This window comes from Neocloeon triangulifer, unplaced genomic scaffold (assembly GCF_031216515.1).
Source record: "Neocloeon triangulifer isolate White Clay Creek 2 clone unplaced genomic scaffold, ASM3121651v1 ptg000014l, whole genome shotgun sequence".
Classification (NCBI taxonomy): Eukaryota; Metazoa; Arthropoda; class Insecta; order Ephemeroptera; family Baetidae; genus Neocloeon; species Neocloeon triangulifer.
In genome coordinates this window covers 865889-880857 of record NW_026775556.1, presented here as the reverse complement: position 1 = coordinate 880857, position 14969 = coordinate 865889, and the positions used below count along the sequence as shown (strand labels likewise).

Here is a 14969-nt window from a genome sequence, read left to right as displayed (position 1 = left end):
CTAAATTATTTCATTTATAAATAAGTAAGGAGTTTTGTTATGTGAGTGGAAATTGAAACGCTCTTGAATTTTTTATTTATATCATTTAATTGTTAATATCCACAGCTTTTCAGAACATGTACCATATCAGAGAACAAAAACAGAGGAAACAATGTTGAATTCCGATGAGGTAACAGATTTCAGCAACCGCGCAGTTTCCATTTTCCTTCTTAATAAAAACAAATTTCTTCCTTCCGAGTGACGAGACCGCGCCATGACTCTCTTGCTTTTGTCTACACATTTTTTTGTTTTTCGCTACAAATTATTGCTGAGATTTTGGTTTCGCCGAACGAGACGGACACTGTTTGTGGAAACACCGATTTTCAGAGATTACAGTCATTAGTTGTTTGTTGAACACATAGTCACAAAAACCGTATTATCTTGCAAGATCAAGAATATTTACAAAACACCCAAAAATTTTGAGACTACCTCTTCTCCTCGATTCCGTCAACAAGAAATTTCAAATTCCCTCTCTGCAAATGCGATCGTCGCGCGTGAGTGTCGCTTTTTTATTACGTAGGTAGGCTAACGTTAGAAATGTATTACTCGGACACAAATATCTACTTTAATCACATTCAAGGTTCGAGAATATAAAGAGCATCAAAATGACCAACGATTCTCTCTTTGATTGCGTTTTAATTTCCTCGAAAATATTTATTCTCTTTCAAATACTCGCATTTTGATGCTGCATTTTCGGCGGGAAAATCAATTAAATCGAAAGTAAAACAATTTTCACCATTTCTAATTTTCTTTCCGTTTTAAGACAGAATTTATCTTTTGTCCACTTTTTAATTTTGACGATTTTCCTGAGGTTATTTATAAATTCTCTATTTCGCGTCGTACAACTAGGAGAGTACCCTGAATCCCTTAATTTTTTTTCTTCTTAAGTTTCTGTTTAAATTACACGATCTCTCCTCACGGTTTTTTATTTATATCGAACAAAATATAATTTCTGCGTGTGTGTTTCTGTTGAAAATATTTACATTTGATCTCTTCGCAACGCGCGTCCTTTTCGCTTTTCTGCTTTGAGTACATAACAAGTGAATAGTGTTTTGCTTTTTCGCAAGTCGATCTTGGTTAATTTGAGGTATAAGAGATTCCAGTGAGTGTCTGTGTGTGTGTAAATCGTTAAGTACTGAGTTAATTGCATTCTCTCCTCCAGAGTCGCCTGCACGTCCGACCTGTCCAACTCACAGCCAATCGATTCTTGTAAATGTGCTGAGAGATTTTCAATCGGAATTTTTATGCAATACTTATTTCCTTCTCGCGGTCGAACGGCCGACCCTTCTATCTCACTAAAAACAACGACCGAAATCAAAATTGTCTCTTTCGTTCCGGCTAAAATAACGTACGCTCCTTAAACATTAATCAAAAGATATAGGAAACTCAACAAAACGGGTCGTGCCTTAAAGGGTCTGCCAACTTCCGAAAAATTCCTCAGATCCTGATAGATCTTTGCGTTGTGTTTCAAAAGTGTTGAAGAAAAATTTATTTTGGACGAACATTGACACGAGTTCTTATTAAATGCCAAAGTTTCCCAAAAAACAAAGAGGCTGCCAATCGAGAAAATTAAAAATTTAATAACTATGCCAATTTTATTTTTAAATTAATTTTGAAAAGTTATAACCGCATCTTCAATTTACAATCTTCAATTTTTTAATGTTGTCAGCCCCTTTAAGCACGCATTTTCTCACTTATTTCTCGTGTACATATATTTAATTATATAATTTATCAAAAAACACGCACCACACGTTTCACTTAATTTGAATTTTTGTCCAAACTGCTGCCCACAAAAGCAGGTCGAATTCGTCCGAAAATTACTGAACTGAAATCGGGGGGAGTTTAAATTCTAGTTTGCTATCACATATGAATTTAATTTCGTAGCAGGTGTTTTCGGGAGGGACGTCGTCGTCGGGTCCGCCGCACTCGTCGCCTCTCTCTCTCTCTCGTGTAAATAAGATTTTGCGCGCGGCCCGACTACGAACGATGAGAAGTGAAGCAAGACAAAGTTTCCGTATCACAGCGCCTGTTAATTTTTTACTCTCGCACGCACCAGTCCCTCTCGCTTATCACAAATAACACAGGAATATACATTTGAGTGTAGTTATACGCTTCCCTAATTGTATACGCAAGGACCCCCTTCGCTCTCCCTTAAACATTATCACCAATGCGTGTTTTCGTTACCAAAAATATAGCGAACCAAATTGTATGTTTATTATAAATATTAGGCTTCTCCTTACTTAAGTACGTTGCGCTACAGCCTATTTAGAAAACTATCAGTAAAGTCGCGACCCGTGCGTGCACACCAGAGTAAAAATTTGTTGTCTTTCTTTTTGGAAACTTTTGTCTCGCCAAAAACGCTGGATTTAAAGTGAAGCTGAGTAAATTTCATTCTGCCACGGACTGTCTGTGTGTATCTGTTTAAATAGGGTTGCCAGGTACTGTATGAAAATGTGTAGAAAATCGCCATTCAAATTAATCAAAATTGTCCTGTAGTGCGATTAGTTTATCTGCTAAATTTTACGATTGAGGTAGTTCCATTCAGCTCGCCAACGCCTGAACAAGAAATGTCCCAGATTTCTCTATTTTTCGTGTTAAAAAAATGAAACCGGTACAATAATCTTCCAGCCCTTAAAGTTTTAAAACGATTAATTTCTTTGCTATAACCAAAAGGGAACGTTGATCTGAATTGAAACCGGTTAAAAAACAAATTTGAAGGATTTATGTACCAAATTAAAATAACGTTATTTTTTTGCGGGTTGTGGATTTTGAATGATCTGAACAAATCTGGGCCGGGGGTAGGCGAGCCTGTTTGAATCGCCTCTGTCTGCTTCTGGCAATCCTGCTGTGAGAAATAAGATTGGCTAGTGTCTGTTGCTTCACATCTTGATAATCAATTAACTAATTATATTTCCTCCGAGTATACTTCATATTTAAATATAATCAAATCGGAATGTAAAAAATGTAGGCACTACTTAAGTCAATGAATTATATACGTAACGAAGATATAGAGCTGCTGCGTGTATCGTTTCATATCTTTAGTAAATATAAAAATGTAGTAAATCTGCAGTTTAGTATAGTAGTTGCTGTTCAGTTACGGATGAGGTGTGTCTGTTCTTTGAATCGATCGTTTGTAGAACTACTGATTTGTATAAGCAGGAACTGTTTCTCTTATTCGTAGCTATGACGTACTTATTATTGTTGTGTGTGTGGATGATTTTCGTATCTTTTGCTTTCCAGAAACTTATCGACTCTTATTAAAAATGACAACGGAAAAATATCCAAACTGAGAGAACAGCTTGTTAATTGTGTGGCTCAGTCTTCTAAGGTTCTTTTGCTGATTACAATAATATATTATTTCTGTGGATGTTCCCGATTGAAGTGTGTGTGGGGGTGTGTGTGTCAGTTAAAAATAGTGTCTGCTACACTCGCGCCAATTGTCAAGAAACGGGGCAGCAATCCAATGTCTTTGAGCCAACGGTGTTGCTTATTTAGATGGAGTGCTTTTTGGGGGCGTCGACGAGTTGGGTGACGAGGTCAAGGGCGGCGTGCTCGGCCGCGAGTTCGCGGTTCTTCTCGGACTGGGGCAGCAAGTGGATCATGCTGACCGGGATGGGGAAGGCCAGGTCCGAGTAGAAGTTGGTGTAGGGGTTGAAGTTGAGGTCGGTGGTGTCGGGCGGGTTGTTGTTGGCGCACGGCTCGTCGGCGGCTTTGGCGGGTGGCGACACCAGCTCGGCCGCACCCACCAGGCAGTCTTTCTTCAGTTGCTCCAGTTTCAGCGACTTGCCGTACTTGCCGCGCACGTACATCAGCAGGCTGTTGTACGGGATGCCGAAGATGCGCGACGCCTGCGACGTCGTCATCTTCTTGTTCCACACGTGCTGCAGCGCCTCCGTCAACTCTGCGTTTGTCCACGACCGCGGCGGACCTCCCCGCGGCGCGCTGTGCTGCCCTTTCGGCCGAACTGAAATCATGAAACAATCGAATGTGCATTAAATTCATATCAATTAAAACAAGAAATAATTCAATCAATCATTGCATTCTCATCAGGGGGTCATGTTTGATTCTGAGTAAAAGCTCCAGCTAAAAGCTAACACAGCCTGATTAATTTTTTTTTTAATTTTTCTCTGCTTTAGCATTGGTTTGTAATGTAGTTTATAAAATTTCCAATCAGACATTGTAAGAAAAATTAGATTCATTGTTGTTGTTGTTTATTTGTCCAAATTGTTACAAATCATTAGGAGATCTGATTTTTTTAGCATATTGTTTCTTATGGGAACTTTCTCAAAAATATTTGATCCAATTATTATTCATGAAATTTTATCAAACCATGTTCATATCACCTTAATCAAGTTGGCGGCAAAATAAAATTAATGTAGCTTGTCATCAAAAATTACATTGATCTTATGGGAAATGGTTTGATAAGTTTTTTTTATCAGTGTAGCTTCTTTTTAAAATATTTTTCAGTCGGTTAATGATTCCGAACTTTTACACTTTGGGTCTTTTTTGATCACTTTGGAATGGAATGAACCGAATTCGTTCTTAGAAATAAATTCAATCCAATTCTTGCAACTAGAATTTGCTTGATCAAATTATCAGTATTGGGTCTTTTAAAATTGAACTGTCTAAATAAAGCTTAAAATTCTGTTAATTAAATCATTATGTTAAATAATTCCTCAGTATACTTACATTTTCTTTTGTTCATAAGAGGATTATCGTGTCTTGGTTCAGGCAAGTCGTGCAGTAAATGATTTCGAGCGTCTATCGGTGGAAATAATCCTGAAACACGATACCAAATCCACTTTAGACTTTAGAACCTTTGATTTTTACAATTTTTTAATTATAAAAAAAAAATGATATTAAGTACTTATTGGAATGCATTTTCATTAATAACTATTCCATTTAAAATAAGAATAAGAAATACAGTATTATGTGTATCCGATTGTTGAGCTATAAATTCAAAATCTTGGACGCAAAATATTTATTAAATATAAAATTAAAAAATGTTATAATGAGGATATAGATAGGAATTACCTAAGTGCGCCGATTCCATGGAAAACACTGCAACAAATAATGGCATTTGAATCACAATTGAAGTCGGAATGGTGCAAAAAAGAACTCACTGTGTGGCGGAGTCAGTGGCAGAGAAGAAACGGTGGGCAAAACAGGAAAGCCTGCTGTGTCTAATTGCGCATCCTGCAAAACAAGACGCGATTTGCTCGGTGAGCTCGGCAGAAATAAATGAGATGACAAAACAGACAGAGATTCTCAAAGAAAACATTGATATCGCACGGACACACACACGTCAAACCAGGATAATGCAATTGTCAAGGTTTGCCACAAAAAATTGCCCAGAGCCAAGTGTAAAACCAACTTGAATATCTATTTCCTGTCATAAATCCGGCTAAAATCAATTTCATATTTCAAAAAAGGAAGACCAGTTTAAAAAGTGACAAATTTATTAAAGATGAAAAATTCAAACTTGTCTAACAGTAAAGTAAACTTTTCAGTAATTAAAAATATATTATTATTATTTTTGTGATTTTTACGTGGAATTGGAGGAAATCAATTTAATTGTAATATTGCTTTTAATGCATGAAATGCAAAATAATAAAAGGATTTAATTAATACCCGGCTGGAGAGTTTAGGTTGTGAAAAATATTTCAAATAAATTGCATGAAAAAAGAAATATCCCACTTGACCTGATTAATTGTCATTTTAAACTCAACTTTTGCTAACAGTTCAAATTTGGGATAAAAATATATTATTGTGGCCAGAGTTGTTGTTATAAATACCCATGTGAACTGAGGTGGAGCACTCACTGGAAGGCCGAGGGCGTGCGGGGAGCCGCCCATGGAGAAGTCGAGGAGGCGCTCGCTGGGCGCCAGGTCTGTGGGCAGCGAGGAGGGCGCCTTGCTGGGGGGCAGGTCGGCCGAGGTCAGGGGGCTCTCGGGGGCGCCGCTCGCCGGCGCCGAGTGCAGCGTCGACGGCGCCGGGCAGTTTTCCGTCGCCGGAAGCAGCAGCGCGTTCACCTGCGCCACTTCGATTAGCCGCGAAAATTTACATGAAAAATTTTTACTTTTTCCGAGGACGACGTCTTCTTGATGCTCAAGTTCTCGGGCAGGTCGGGCGACGGCGGCCGGCTCGGCTGCTTCTTGAGGTCGCGTGCCATCTCGCCCGATCTTCTCCGCGGCCGCGCCTGCATTTCATTAAGTTCGTTTTACGACAAATCTATAATTTATTGAAAGTTTGCTCATAATGCACCCTTTTCCCCAGATAAAACCAGTCCAAATCCACTCCAAAGTGATGAATAAGATATTTACTCTTTCGTACAATTTATGGAAAAGACTCTTTTTAACTTAAATCGCGGTCATACAAATGTTATAATTTCCAGAGGCCAATCGAATAATAAGAGACATAACTATGGGGATTGTTTCATGGAAACGCTTGAAAGACTTTAAAATGCAATAAATATGATAAATTATTTTAATGAAAGTTTTATTCAATTGAGGTTTTGAAATGGGAAGTTTAGGTTTGGCCTATTTTGTTACTGATTAATAAATTTCATTACCATTTACAGCAAACGGGTTTGAAAATTACATTATTATTTAAACGTTAACCTATTTAAAGCGCAGGCTTTAATTTTATGCAACTAAATTCACTTCCAATGTTTTTTTTATAGGTTCAATTTTAATTTATATATTTAAAGTTATAAGATTTATTTCTTCCTTTCACTGTTTACTTTTTTATTAATTGTCGTTTAATTATGTCGATTTGGACTGAATCATTACTCAAAAATTTCAAGAAAGGGTTTGCCGATATTTGCATGGAGACCAATTTCACCTCTCAATTTTTTTTTTTTTTTTTTGAAGCTGCATTCTCAATGACACCTAAATGAACTTAAATTCAAATGATTTTAACGGAAAGTGAAATTTAAGACTAAAAATTATAATAATTATATTCCGACTTAAAGGTTGTTTACTTGTATTAGAAATGTTGATTTATTAGTAGTTAAAAGTAAAATGAATGCTGACCTGTTTTCTCCTGGGGACGGGCGAGACCCTGTGGTGGTCCCTGGGGGGCGAACTGGCCTCACTGAGGGGCGACTGCTTGACGGGGGGCTCAAAGTGGGGCGCCGGCGAGGGCGAAAAGGGCGACGAGAGGAGCAGGGGGCCGTTCTCGGGGCCGCGGGCCCCCGCGAAGGGCCCTGGTAAGAAGGTGGGGGAGTTGGGGGTGGCCGCCTCCATTGACTCCTCGTGGCTGCCCAACGACTGCGGCTCCTTCTCCATGTGCGCCAGGCCCCGAATCTGAAAATTTTGGGTTAATTTTTCTATAGGAAAATGAAACTAGAATTTAGTCTCATTTTGCCTTAAAATTAACTTGAAAAAGTCGCTTTAGTCCAAAAAGTCTTCATTTATATTTATCAAAATTTAGAATATGAAAGATCTTTTTGTTTATTTTTGTTTTAAATCTGATGACAGCTCAAAAGAAGTCAAGGTAATTTTATAAAAAATTAATTTTATTTGCTAAAAAAAATCATTTTTACTTGAAATTCCTACGAAGTATTAGAAAGCAATACCTATAAAAAAATTAAAATTCTGTAAAAATTGAAGTCCATAAGAAAGTTTCAAATTAATCCAGAAATTTAAAAAGTAAAAATGAACATAAAAAATGCATAATATTTTCACACAATCAATTTCCACTGCCAGGATTCATTGTGGAGCAAATTAAATTTTAAAAAAATCAAAAGGATTTTCATTCATTGCAATAAATAAGGTGAATTCTGACCTGGAGGGACTCGGCGGCGCGGATGAGCGACGAGAGCTGGGCTTGGCTCACGCTGATCTCGCCCTTGTACATGAAGTCGACGATCGCCTGCACCTCCCATTCCTTGAGGTCCTTGAGCACTATGACCGGGTGTTTGCACGGCGTCTCCAGCAAGATGCGTTGGAAGTACGGACTGCCAATCAGTTTAAAAAATTTCAATTAACTCTCTGCGGGGAAAAAAAAGAATTTCCAATTCACGTCATTGCTCGATCGATTTCGATTTGAATTTCCATTCTCGTTTCTCAGACACGAAATAATGCAGTATTTGAATTTTTGAAGTAACTCCGAAGATATCTCGGCAATACTTTTCATAAATTTCAATATTGAAATTTCAGTCGCTGATTAAAGAGTCTATTCAATTCAAAAGCAATATTCTTAGGAAAATGGAGGTTTTTATTGGCGCAAGAAAAGTTTGATTGATTTTAGTTAAAAATTCTTAATAAAAACTTCGCATCGTTGGCTGATTTAAGGCTAAAATAATATTCTAAAATATAAAAATATAATAATGAAGGTTTTTTTAAACCTCCAATTCAAAAGTATAAATAACGAATATTCATTTCATTAAAAAAGGTTAATCACTTTATGCTCCATCCCCATCCTTCATATATTCATGAATATTATTGTTTTGAATTTTAAAATAACATTACAGAAAGAAAAGATGGGCACTTTGGTATTTTTAATTGAAATATAATTGTTAAAATTTGAGCAGAAAACTACGCGGTCGGGACTTCAGAGGGTCGTGTCACCGAATTGGGCTTAAGAATTGTTTTGACTTTTTGCTGGGTTCGGTGCAACTTATTCAACTTCACCCTTCACCGTTGCAGTTTTTTTTAATCCTTCAATTCACTTCAATAGTTCATTTAATTTAAATTCAGGAATAGTATTTGAGACAGATGAGTTATATTTTTATTTAATGTGTCCAGAGATTTTGAAGCAAATAATGTAATTTTAAATTCATCACACTAATCAGCTATCAATGTTATTATTTTTACAAAACAAATCGGCAAAACTCTAGCCTAAACAGAGTTTCCCCGTATATTGCAAATGATGAAAATAACAGGTAAAAAGATCACACTTAAGGTTCATTCTTAATCAATTGTTTTATTAATTTTGACTCTTCAGCAGTGAGCATTTTTGATCAATTTCTCTGTTTTTATTTTCCATTTGAAAGACCAATTTTTTTGAATGCACTTTTTCAATAGATTTTGTTAAAAAGGATTGATTTTGATGTCCTGTGCAACATATAAAAAATGGGTATAAAATCCGAATAATCAAATTTTCTCCAAGTTTTGAAATGGGATAAGAAAGCATTGGAATTTATTAAGTTTACAAGAAAAAATGAATAAGAGCGATGCAATATTATAAAAATTTGTATAATATTTCTGGGTTCAGAACGCTGTTAAGAAAATTGACATTGCCATCCTAATTAATCAAAAGTTATAAAGATTTTAAACGTTAAAAACGGTGGATTTTAACGTGGGTTTTTGACGTTTAAATTTAAACTTTATAAGTTTAAGAAATAATATACTATTTATTTTCAAGCATCAAATTAGTAGCAGTGAACTTCATTTTTTTTTATGTATGAATTAGTACCTTTTGCTCAAAGCATCACCCTTCACCCTGAATTTAAATAAATGGGAAAATTCATTGCATTTTACTTTAAGGGGGAGCTTTTGATATCTACACGGAAATTAAAACTTCTGGGCCTTTTCATATAAGATCAATGAAAATTTTTTTTGGCGACTGATCGATTGACTTTTATTTTTATTTAGTGAAATTTTCATCAATTTAAGTTGGGCCAATTTGAAGAAAAAATTATTTTGGGAGATTGAGAAACAATGTTAATTTAAAAAATTAAGCTCTCTCAATGACTTGAATTTTTCTGGCATCTTCAAAGCAATGCTTATGCTGAGAAACAATACCATCAATATTAATGAGGCCTTTTGTCTAACAATAAGTCTCTACTTGTCATTATTGAAGATAAAAGTAATGTCCGCGATCGAACTGATCTGTTGCGAATTTCCAAAGACAAGTTCCATTTTGAAAGTGTTGCGCAAAAATACTCTTTACGATTAAATATTCAATTATTTTAAAGTAAAATTTTTATTTAAATAATGAAACAAACCTGCAGGCAGAGAGGACGATTCTGTGCGCCCTGACCCTTCCCTCATCGCAGACGAGCGTGACGTCGACGAACGCCTCGTCCTGCAAAAGCGCGTCGAGGGCGTTGAGAATGTGGTACTGGTGGTTGTTCCATCGGAGGCTGTAGCCGGGGGCGCACACCTCGGCAGAACTCATTTTCCGGCGGCACAATCGCGTCACTCGCAACCATTTGCACCCATCACCTGCAGCAATCAAAACCTCAACTTCAACATAATCGCTTTCGCACTTTCCATTATTTAACAAAATAGAGATTTTTTAAAAAAATTCAGTAATTTTTAAGAAAAATCTAGAATAATGTTCAATTTGCGAAAGGTAACAAAATTATTGCTTTTTTTGTTGAAATAATATCAATTTAAATATTAAGAAATTTTAAGAATTTAACCAACTTTTATGAAAAATTTTAGTTTCATTTTAACTCTTGCGTTCTTAAGTAGGAAAAAGTGAATAAGAATAAGTTGACGCGCATTATTGAACGAAATGTAAGCTGCTTCTTTCCGACGCTAATCCCAAAATTGTAACAATTCCTGTCAACTCTTGCGGTCTTCACGTTTATTTGCAGCAGAGCCAAAGGAAAAGCTCAAATCTTGACAAATCAGGAGAGGAAAGATACCAAAATCTACATGTAAATTTAAAATGAAGTGCGAAGATTAATTTTGTTCAAAGATTTGATCTTCTCATCTTTGGCAAGAATATGTTTCAGTACCGGAAAATTAGCAAGAATCTTAATTTACTATTCAATTTATAGAATAATTAAAGAGAAATTTTTAAAACTTTGAACGCAAAAAACTTTAATGGTCAAGTTCTTTCTAATTGTTGGAGTGAAATTGAGTTTCTTTAGTTGGTCTAACGGATTAAAGATTTGAACCGAAACTAATCGGGAAGCTCTTACTAAGTTGCGAAAGAAAAATGTGAAGGAGGTGCGAGCGGCCGCGTTGATGAGCGAACAGACCCGCGCTCCAGGGCTAAAATACCGCGACGCAAATCGGGCATTAATTGCAGATCCGCGACGCGATTTTTCTGCAAAGAAAATCTTCAAAAAATTCGTTTGAAAATGGCAATTTTCAGAACTTTTGGGATGAACTATTTTACAAATATATTGGCAAATTTATTAACCATGGACTTATGAATTTGCAGAGCTTATGAAATTCTTCAATTAGAATTGAAAATAAAAATACGTAAGGAAAGCAGAAAATAAGATAAAACAAGATTAATTTCAAAATATCAATCATGCGGATTACAAATTATATTTAATATCTGTGAGTTTTAGAATATTGATCATGAATTAATTTTGTAAATTGTTAATTTTACTTCACAAAATTCATTATTAAAAATAATAAACGGGAAACAATAAAAAGATTAAATTTTAATCTAAAAATTGTTCTTGCTAAAATAAAAATTACGGAAAAGACGAATGTGTTGGAAGTTTCGAATAATTATTCACTGAGGAGAAATTGAAACGGGACGCGGTGCAGAATTTGTTTTTATTTGTGAAACAAACGTCGAGTGCCAAACTTGCAGCATTTGTGATAAATCAGCAAAATAGACGTGCTAATGTTTGCGACAAAGGGAGCAGAAATGTGAGTGTGTGTGCAAGTAGTGTGGAGAAACACAAAACAATGTGCAATCGACTTACGTGGCCGTTATTTATGCAATGGTGCGCAAATTCAACGCGTGCAATGACATGGGACACGAGGCGAATTTACTGACACGCACGCATAAAATTTAAATGCCACGATCCGCCAACAATCTTAATTGAGCACACCCGTCAAAAATTAAAAATAAAATTAAAATAATAATAAATTCAATAAATTGAAGAGGAAAATTTTTAAATCGGAAAAATTATTCTGAAACAATTTTATAATAATGAGTCACAATTTTAATTGAGTTTTATTATAAAAAATTTGTATAGTATCACAATAATTAAATTAAAACATTAACTGGTGCCTAAGAATAATTCGAATTTTTAATTTTGAAAAAATCTAATGAATGATGTGCAGCAAATAACTGAATTTTAATTAAAAGCGTAAAAGTTAAGTAATTAAGCACTGATCTCAAAATCGTTCTTTAAATAAAATTATAATTATATCATAAATCATAATCAATATACATATTTTCTTCAACTAATTGAAACTTTTATTCTCATTATCAATTTTTTTTTTTCGGAATCCGGAATGTTTGTTGAAAGATAAAAATCCAAAATTTGAGGGCGTTGTTGTGCAGGTTGCAGAGTAAAATTCTATAAAATCTTTTACCATTGAAAGAAATGAGCAAATATTTAATTTATAAGCCTGATTTGAAAGGGTTTTAGTGATACTTAGTATGAATTCATGACGTTGAGTTAATGATAAAGAATTGTAAATATGCGATTTTTATCAATTTTCTTCACCAATTATTTCATTTCTTTTAAAAACAGAGGAAAAAAATCTATAGAATTTTAATGTTCAGATTGAATTGAAGAAAATTGGAGAGGGGAAACCATTTTTTTCATTTTTTATTAATGAAAACTTTGAAAGGCTTGTATTTACATTGAATTCTTGCCATTTGAACAATATAAGATGTGGAGCAACTTTAAATTTTTAAAAACTTGTAATTCTCACTAATTATTAATCCAAATCAGCCAAGAAAATCATTTTTTTTAATCAGCTAATTTTTTCATTATAATTTTGCATAACGAAAAGTCATTTACTTTTAAATGTTTTTGATATTTTGTTGAAATGATCGAAAAGTGACAGACAATTTGTGATCTAAATTTGGTTATCAATAAGTTCAATGGAAAAACGAAATAAAATTTTGATTCTTTCGGAACTAATTACGAAATGAAGTCAATTAAAAGTGCTTTTACAATTAAAAAGAATGGGAACTGACCTTTGGGAAGAGTGTGGTCGGAGTCGGTCGGTCTTGTCACTTTTGTTGGTTTTTCGCGCGGCGGTCACTCTTTGCGTGGGAACGGACGCACTACGACTTTGGGGGCGAGCGAGGGTGCACGTGGTGCGGCGGCGGTGTTGACGGGGGTGGCTCGTGTGTCCGCGCCAAATCTCACTGCGACGGGGCTGCACTCGCGGGGGCTGCGTCTTTTCCTCAACACATCGCAACTAATTCTGGCAGATGCATAAAAAATAAAGGCGCGCGACGAGGTTTTATTTTAATCAAAGTTGTTGGAAAAGTAAAAGAGGTGGGGAGGGGGTGTGGGTCCGCCGCCCGCCCGTCCGTCGCGCGTATATGTATAATAAAATATTTTCGCGTTTTTCAACTTCTTCTTCTTGTATTGCACACGCGCATGTGCATGCGTGTTCCTTCTTATTTTTTAAGTTTTTCCACCCGCAACCTATGGTGGTTCTGTGTCTCTCCCTCTCTCTCTCTCTCCCTGGCCTGGCTGGCATACACAAACAGCATTATATGTGTGTGTGTGTGTGTGTACTAACTACACTTTCTTATGAGCAGAGAGAGACAATCGATCAAGCCTTATGAGTAAAAAGGCGGCGGGCGAGAGAGCGCGCGGAGAGAGAGAGAGAACTTTTTAATTTCTTATTGGTTGCCGGAGAAAAATCTTGTGCGCGTGTAAATTAGAAAGCACCACCCTTTTCCCGCGACGTGTACGTTTTTCTCTCCCTGCACATGCTGATGACGCCGGCACAGCCAGAGAGAGAAAGAACACCCCTAGCCCATCCGCCCGAGCAGGCACATCGGCCAAAGAAAGTAGTTAATAAGCACAGCGCTTTCAAACAACCCTTATCCTCAAAATAAAACACTTAAATTTCGCTCAGCCGATCAATTTTAATTGAAAGAGATGATCAAACTAATCAAACAGCTTTTAGGATATTAAAATTTAAATATTTAGCGCGTAATTTTAAATAAAAACAAAGGAGCATTATTTTAAATTTTAAATTTAGAATGAGTCTTTCAGAAAAAACCAACTAAATTTGCTGTTAAAACTCTTCTTGATTTGTGAAAAACAACTCTAAGGTCAAGGAGAAAACAGTATTTAAAGACTCGGAGATATGTGATTGGTCTATTAGGTTCCCCCACCACTTTTCTTATCGGCTTAAACCTCTTAATTTGAGGTTGGGTTCATCTCTGTTTTCACCACGAAACATGTCCCTACATTGGGAACAGCTAAACGTCATTAATCCAATATAATTTAAAAAATTCCCGCCAAAAAAGTTTCAAAAAGTTGTGCAATTTGCTAAAAGTATCTTTTGATGTTTCAAACTGGGCATAAATTTGTGCTGGAAATGATTTTATACTGATAATTTTTAAATTTAAATCGACTTATTAAAATTAAAACTAATAATTAGCCCTTTATGAATAAAATTGCAAAAGTTTGGATTTGAAGAAAGTTCGGAACGGCACTGAGGAAACTCGGCACTATTTGTGGACGTGCAAAACTTTGAGAAAACACGAGGCGGACTGGCGGCCGGTCGGACTGGGCAAAAAGTTGGTGCGCACCAAGAGAGCGGCCGGCGATTTCGGGGAAACAAAAGACGAGCGTCGGCGGCTGCCACCACACACAGACTGATCCACTAGGTTGTTATTTTCTTACTGGCCGTTTGAATGCGCCGCGATATTTAGGAAATGTCTCAAGTTAGTTTGCTGACCGAAGGGTGGGAGACGAGAGAGAGAGATGATTTCGGGGGGTTAATGAGAGGGAGGTGTGGGAGGGGGTCCGTTCAATGGCCATAATATGCAAGCAAACTTCTCTCGCCGCACTCGCACACACAATCCCTTCTCCTCTTTCTTACATACGCCCCCGCCTCACTCACTCGCTCGCATGCCGCCTTAACCAACATGCTCTGGGAGATGCTGATGATGAGGAGACCAGGAGGGGAAAACCGACCGACCGACCGACCGAAGGACCGACCGACCGGACTCAAGACGAAGAACCACTCGAGCGGGCAACTCCTTTCCCTACTCCTGGCTGCCTAGGCCGGATGTTGTTCCTT

At 36.5% G+C, this 14969-nt stretch overlaps 1 protein-coding gene across 3 annotated transcripts; it reads right to left on the bottom strand.

Annotated features, from left to right (window-relative positions):
- Positions 1-80: 80 nt before the first annotated feature.
- On the bottom strand, positions 81-14599 carry LOC132200675 (protein jim lovell-like). 3 transcript variants are annotated; one of them, XM_059626325.1, is made up of 11 exons: positions 14476-14599; positions 12895-13127; positions 9992-10211; positions 7828-7999; positions 7074-7346; positions 6119-6238; positions 5835-6071; positions 5163-5235; positions 5074-5100; positions 4729-4818; positions 81-4003 (listed from the first exon to the last, which is right to left on the bottom strand). In XM_059626325.1, the coding sequence occupies exons 3-11, from the start codon at positions 10162-10164 to the stop codon at positions 3531-3533; spliced, it is 1638 nt and encodes a 545-aa protein (XP_059482308.1). In that variant the 5' UTR covers positions 10165-10211; positions 12895-13127; positions 14476-14599; the 3' UTR covers positions 81-3530. The 3 variants fall into 3 exon arrangements, with proteins under 3 accessions (XP_059482308.1, XP_059482310.1, XP_059482309.1); XM_059626327.1 differs by having other exon boundaries at positions 5862-6071; XM_059626326.1 differs by lacking the exon at positions 14476-14599 and having other exon boundaries at positions 12895-14453.
- Positions 14600-14969: the final 370 nt, after the last annotated feature.

What these genes read in the sequence shown, in the direction of transcription:
- LOC132200675 (XM_059626325.1), bottom strand. Translation starts at nt 10,164, where the DNA reads ATGAGTTCTGCCGAGGTGTGCGCCCCCGGCTACAGCCTCCGATGGAAC. An exon ending in ATCGTCCTCTCTGCCTGCAG is followed by an intron (nt 8,000 to 9,991) that starts GTTTGTTTCATT and finishes ACTGATTGGCAG; the next exon opens with TCCGTACTTCCAACGCATCT. An exon ending in CATGGAATCGGCGCACTTAG is followed by an intron (nt 4,819 to 5,073) that starts GTAATTCCTATC and finishes ATCGTGTTTCAG; the next exon opens with GATTATTTCCACCGATAGAC.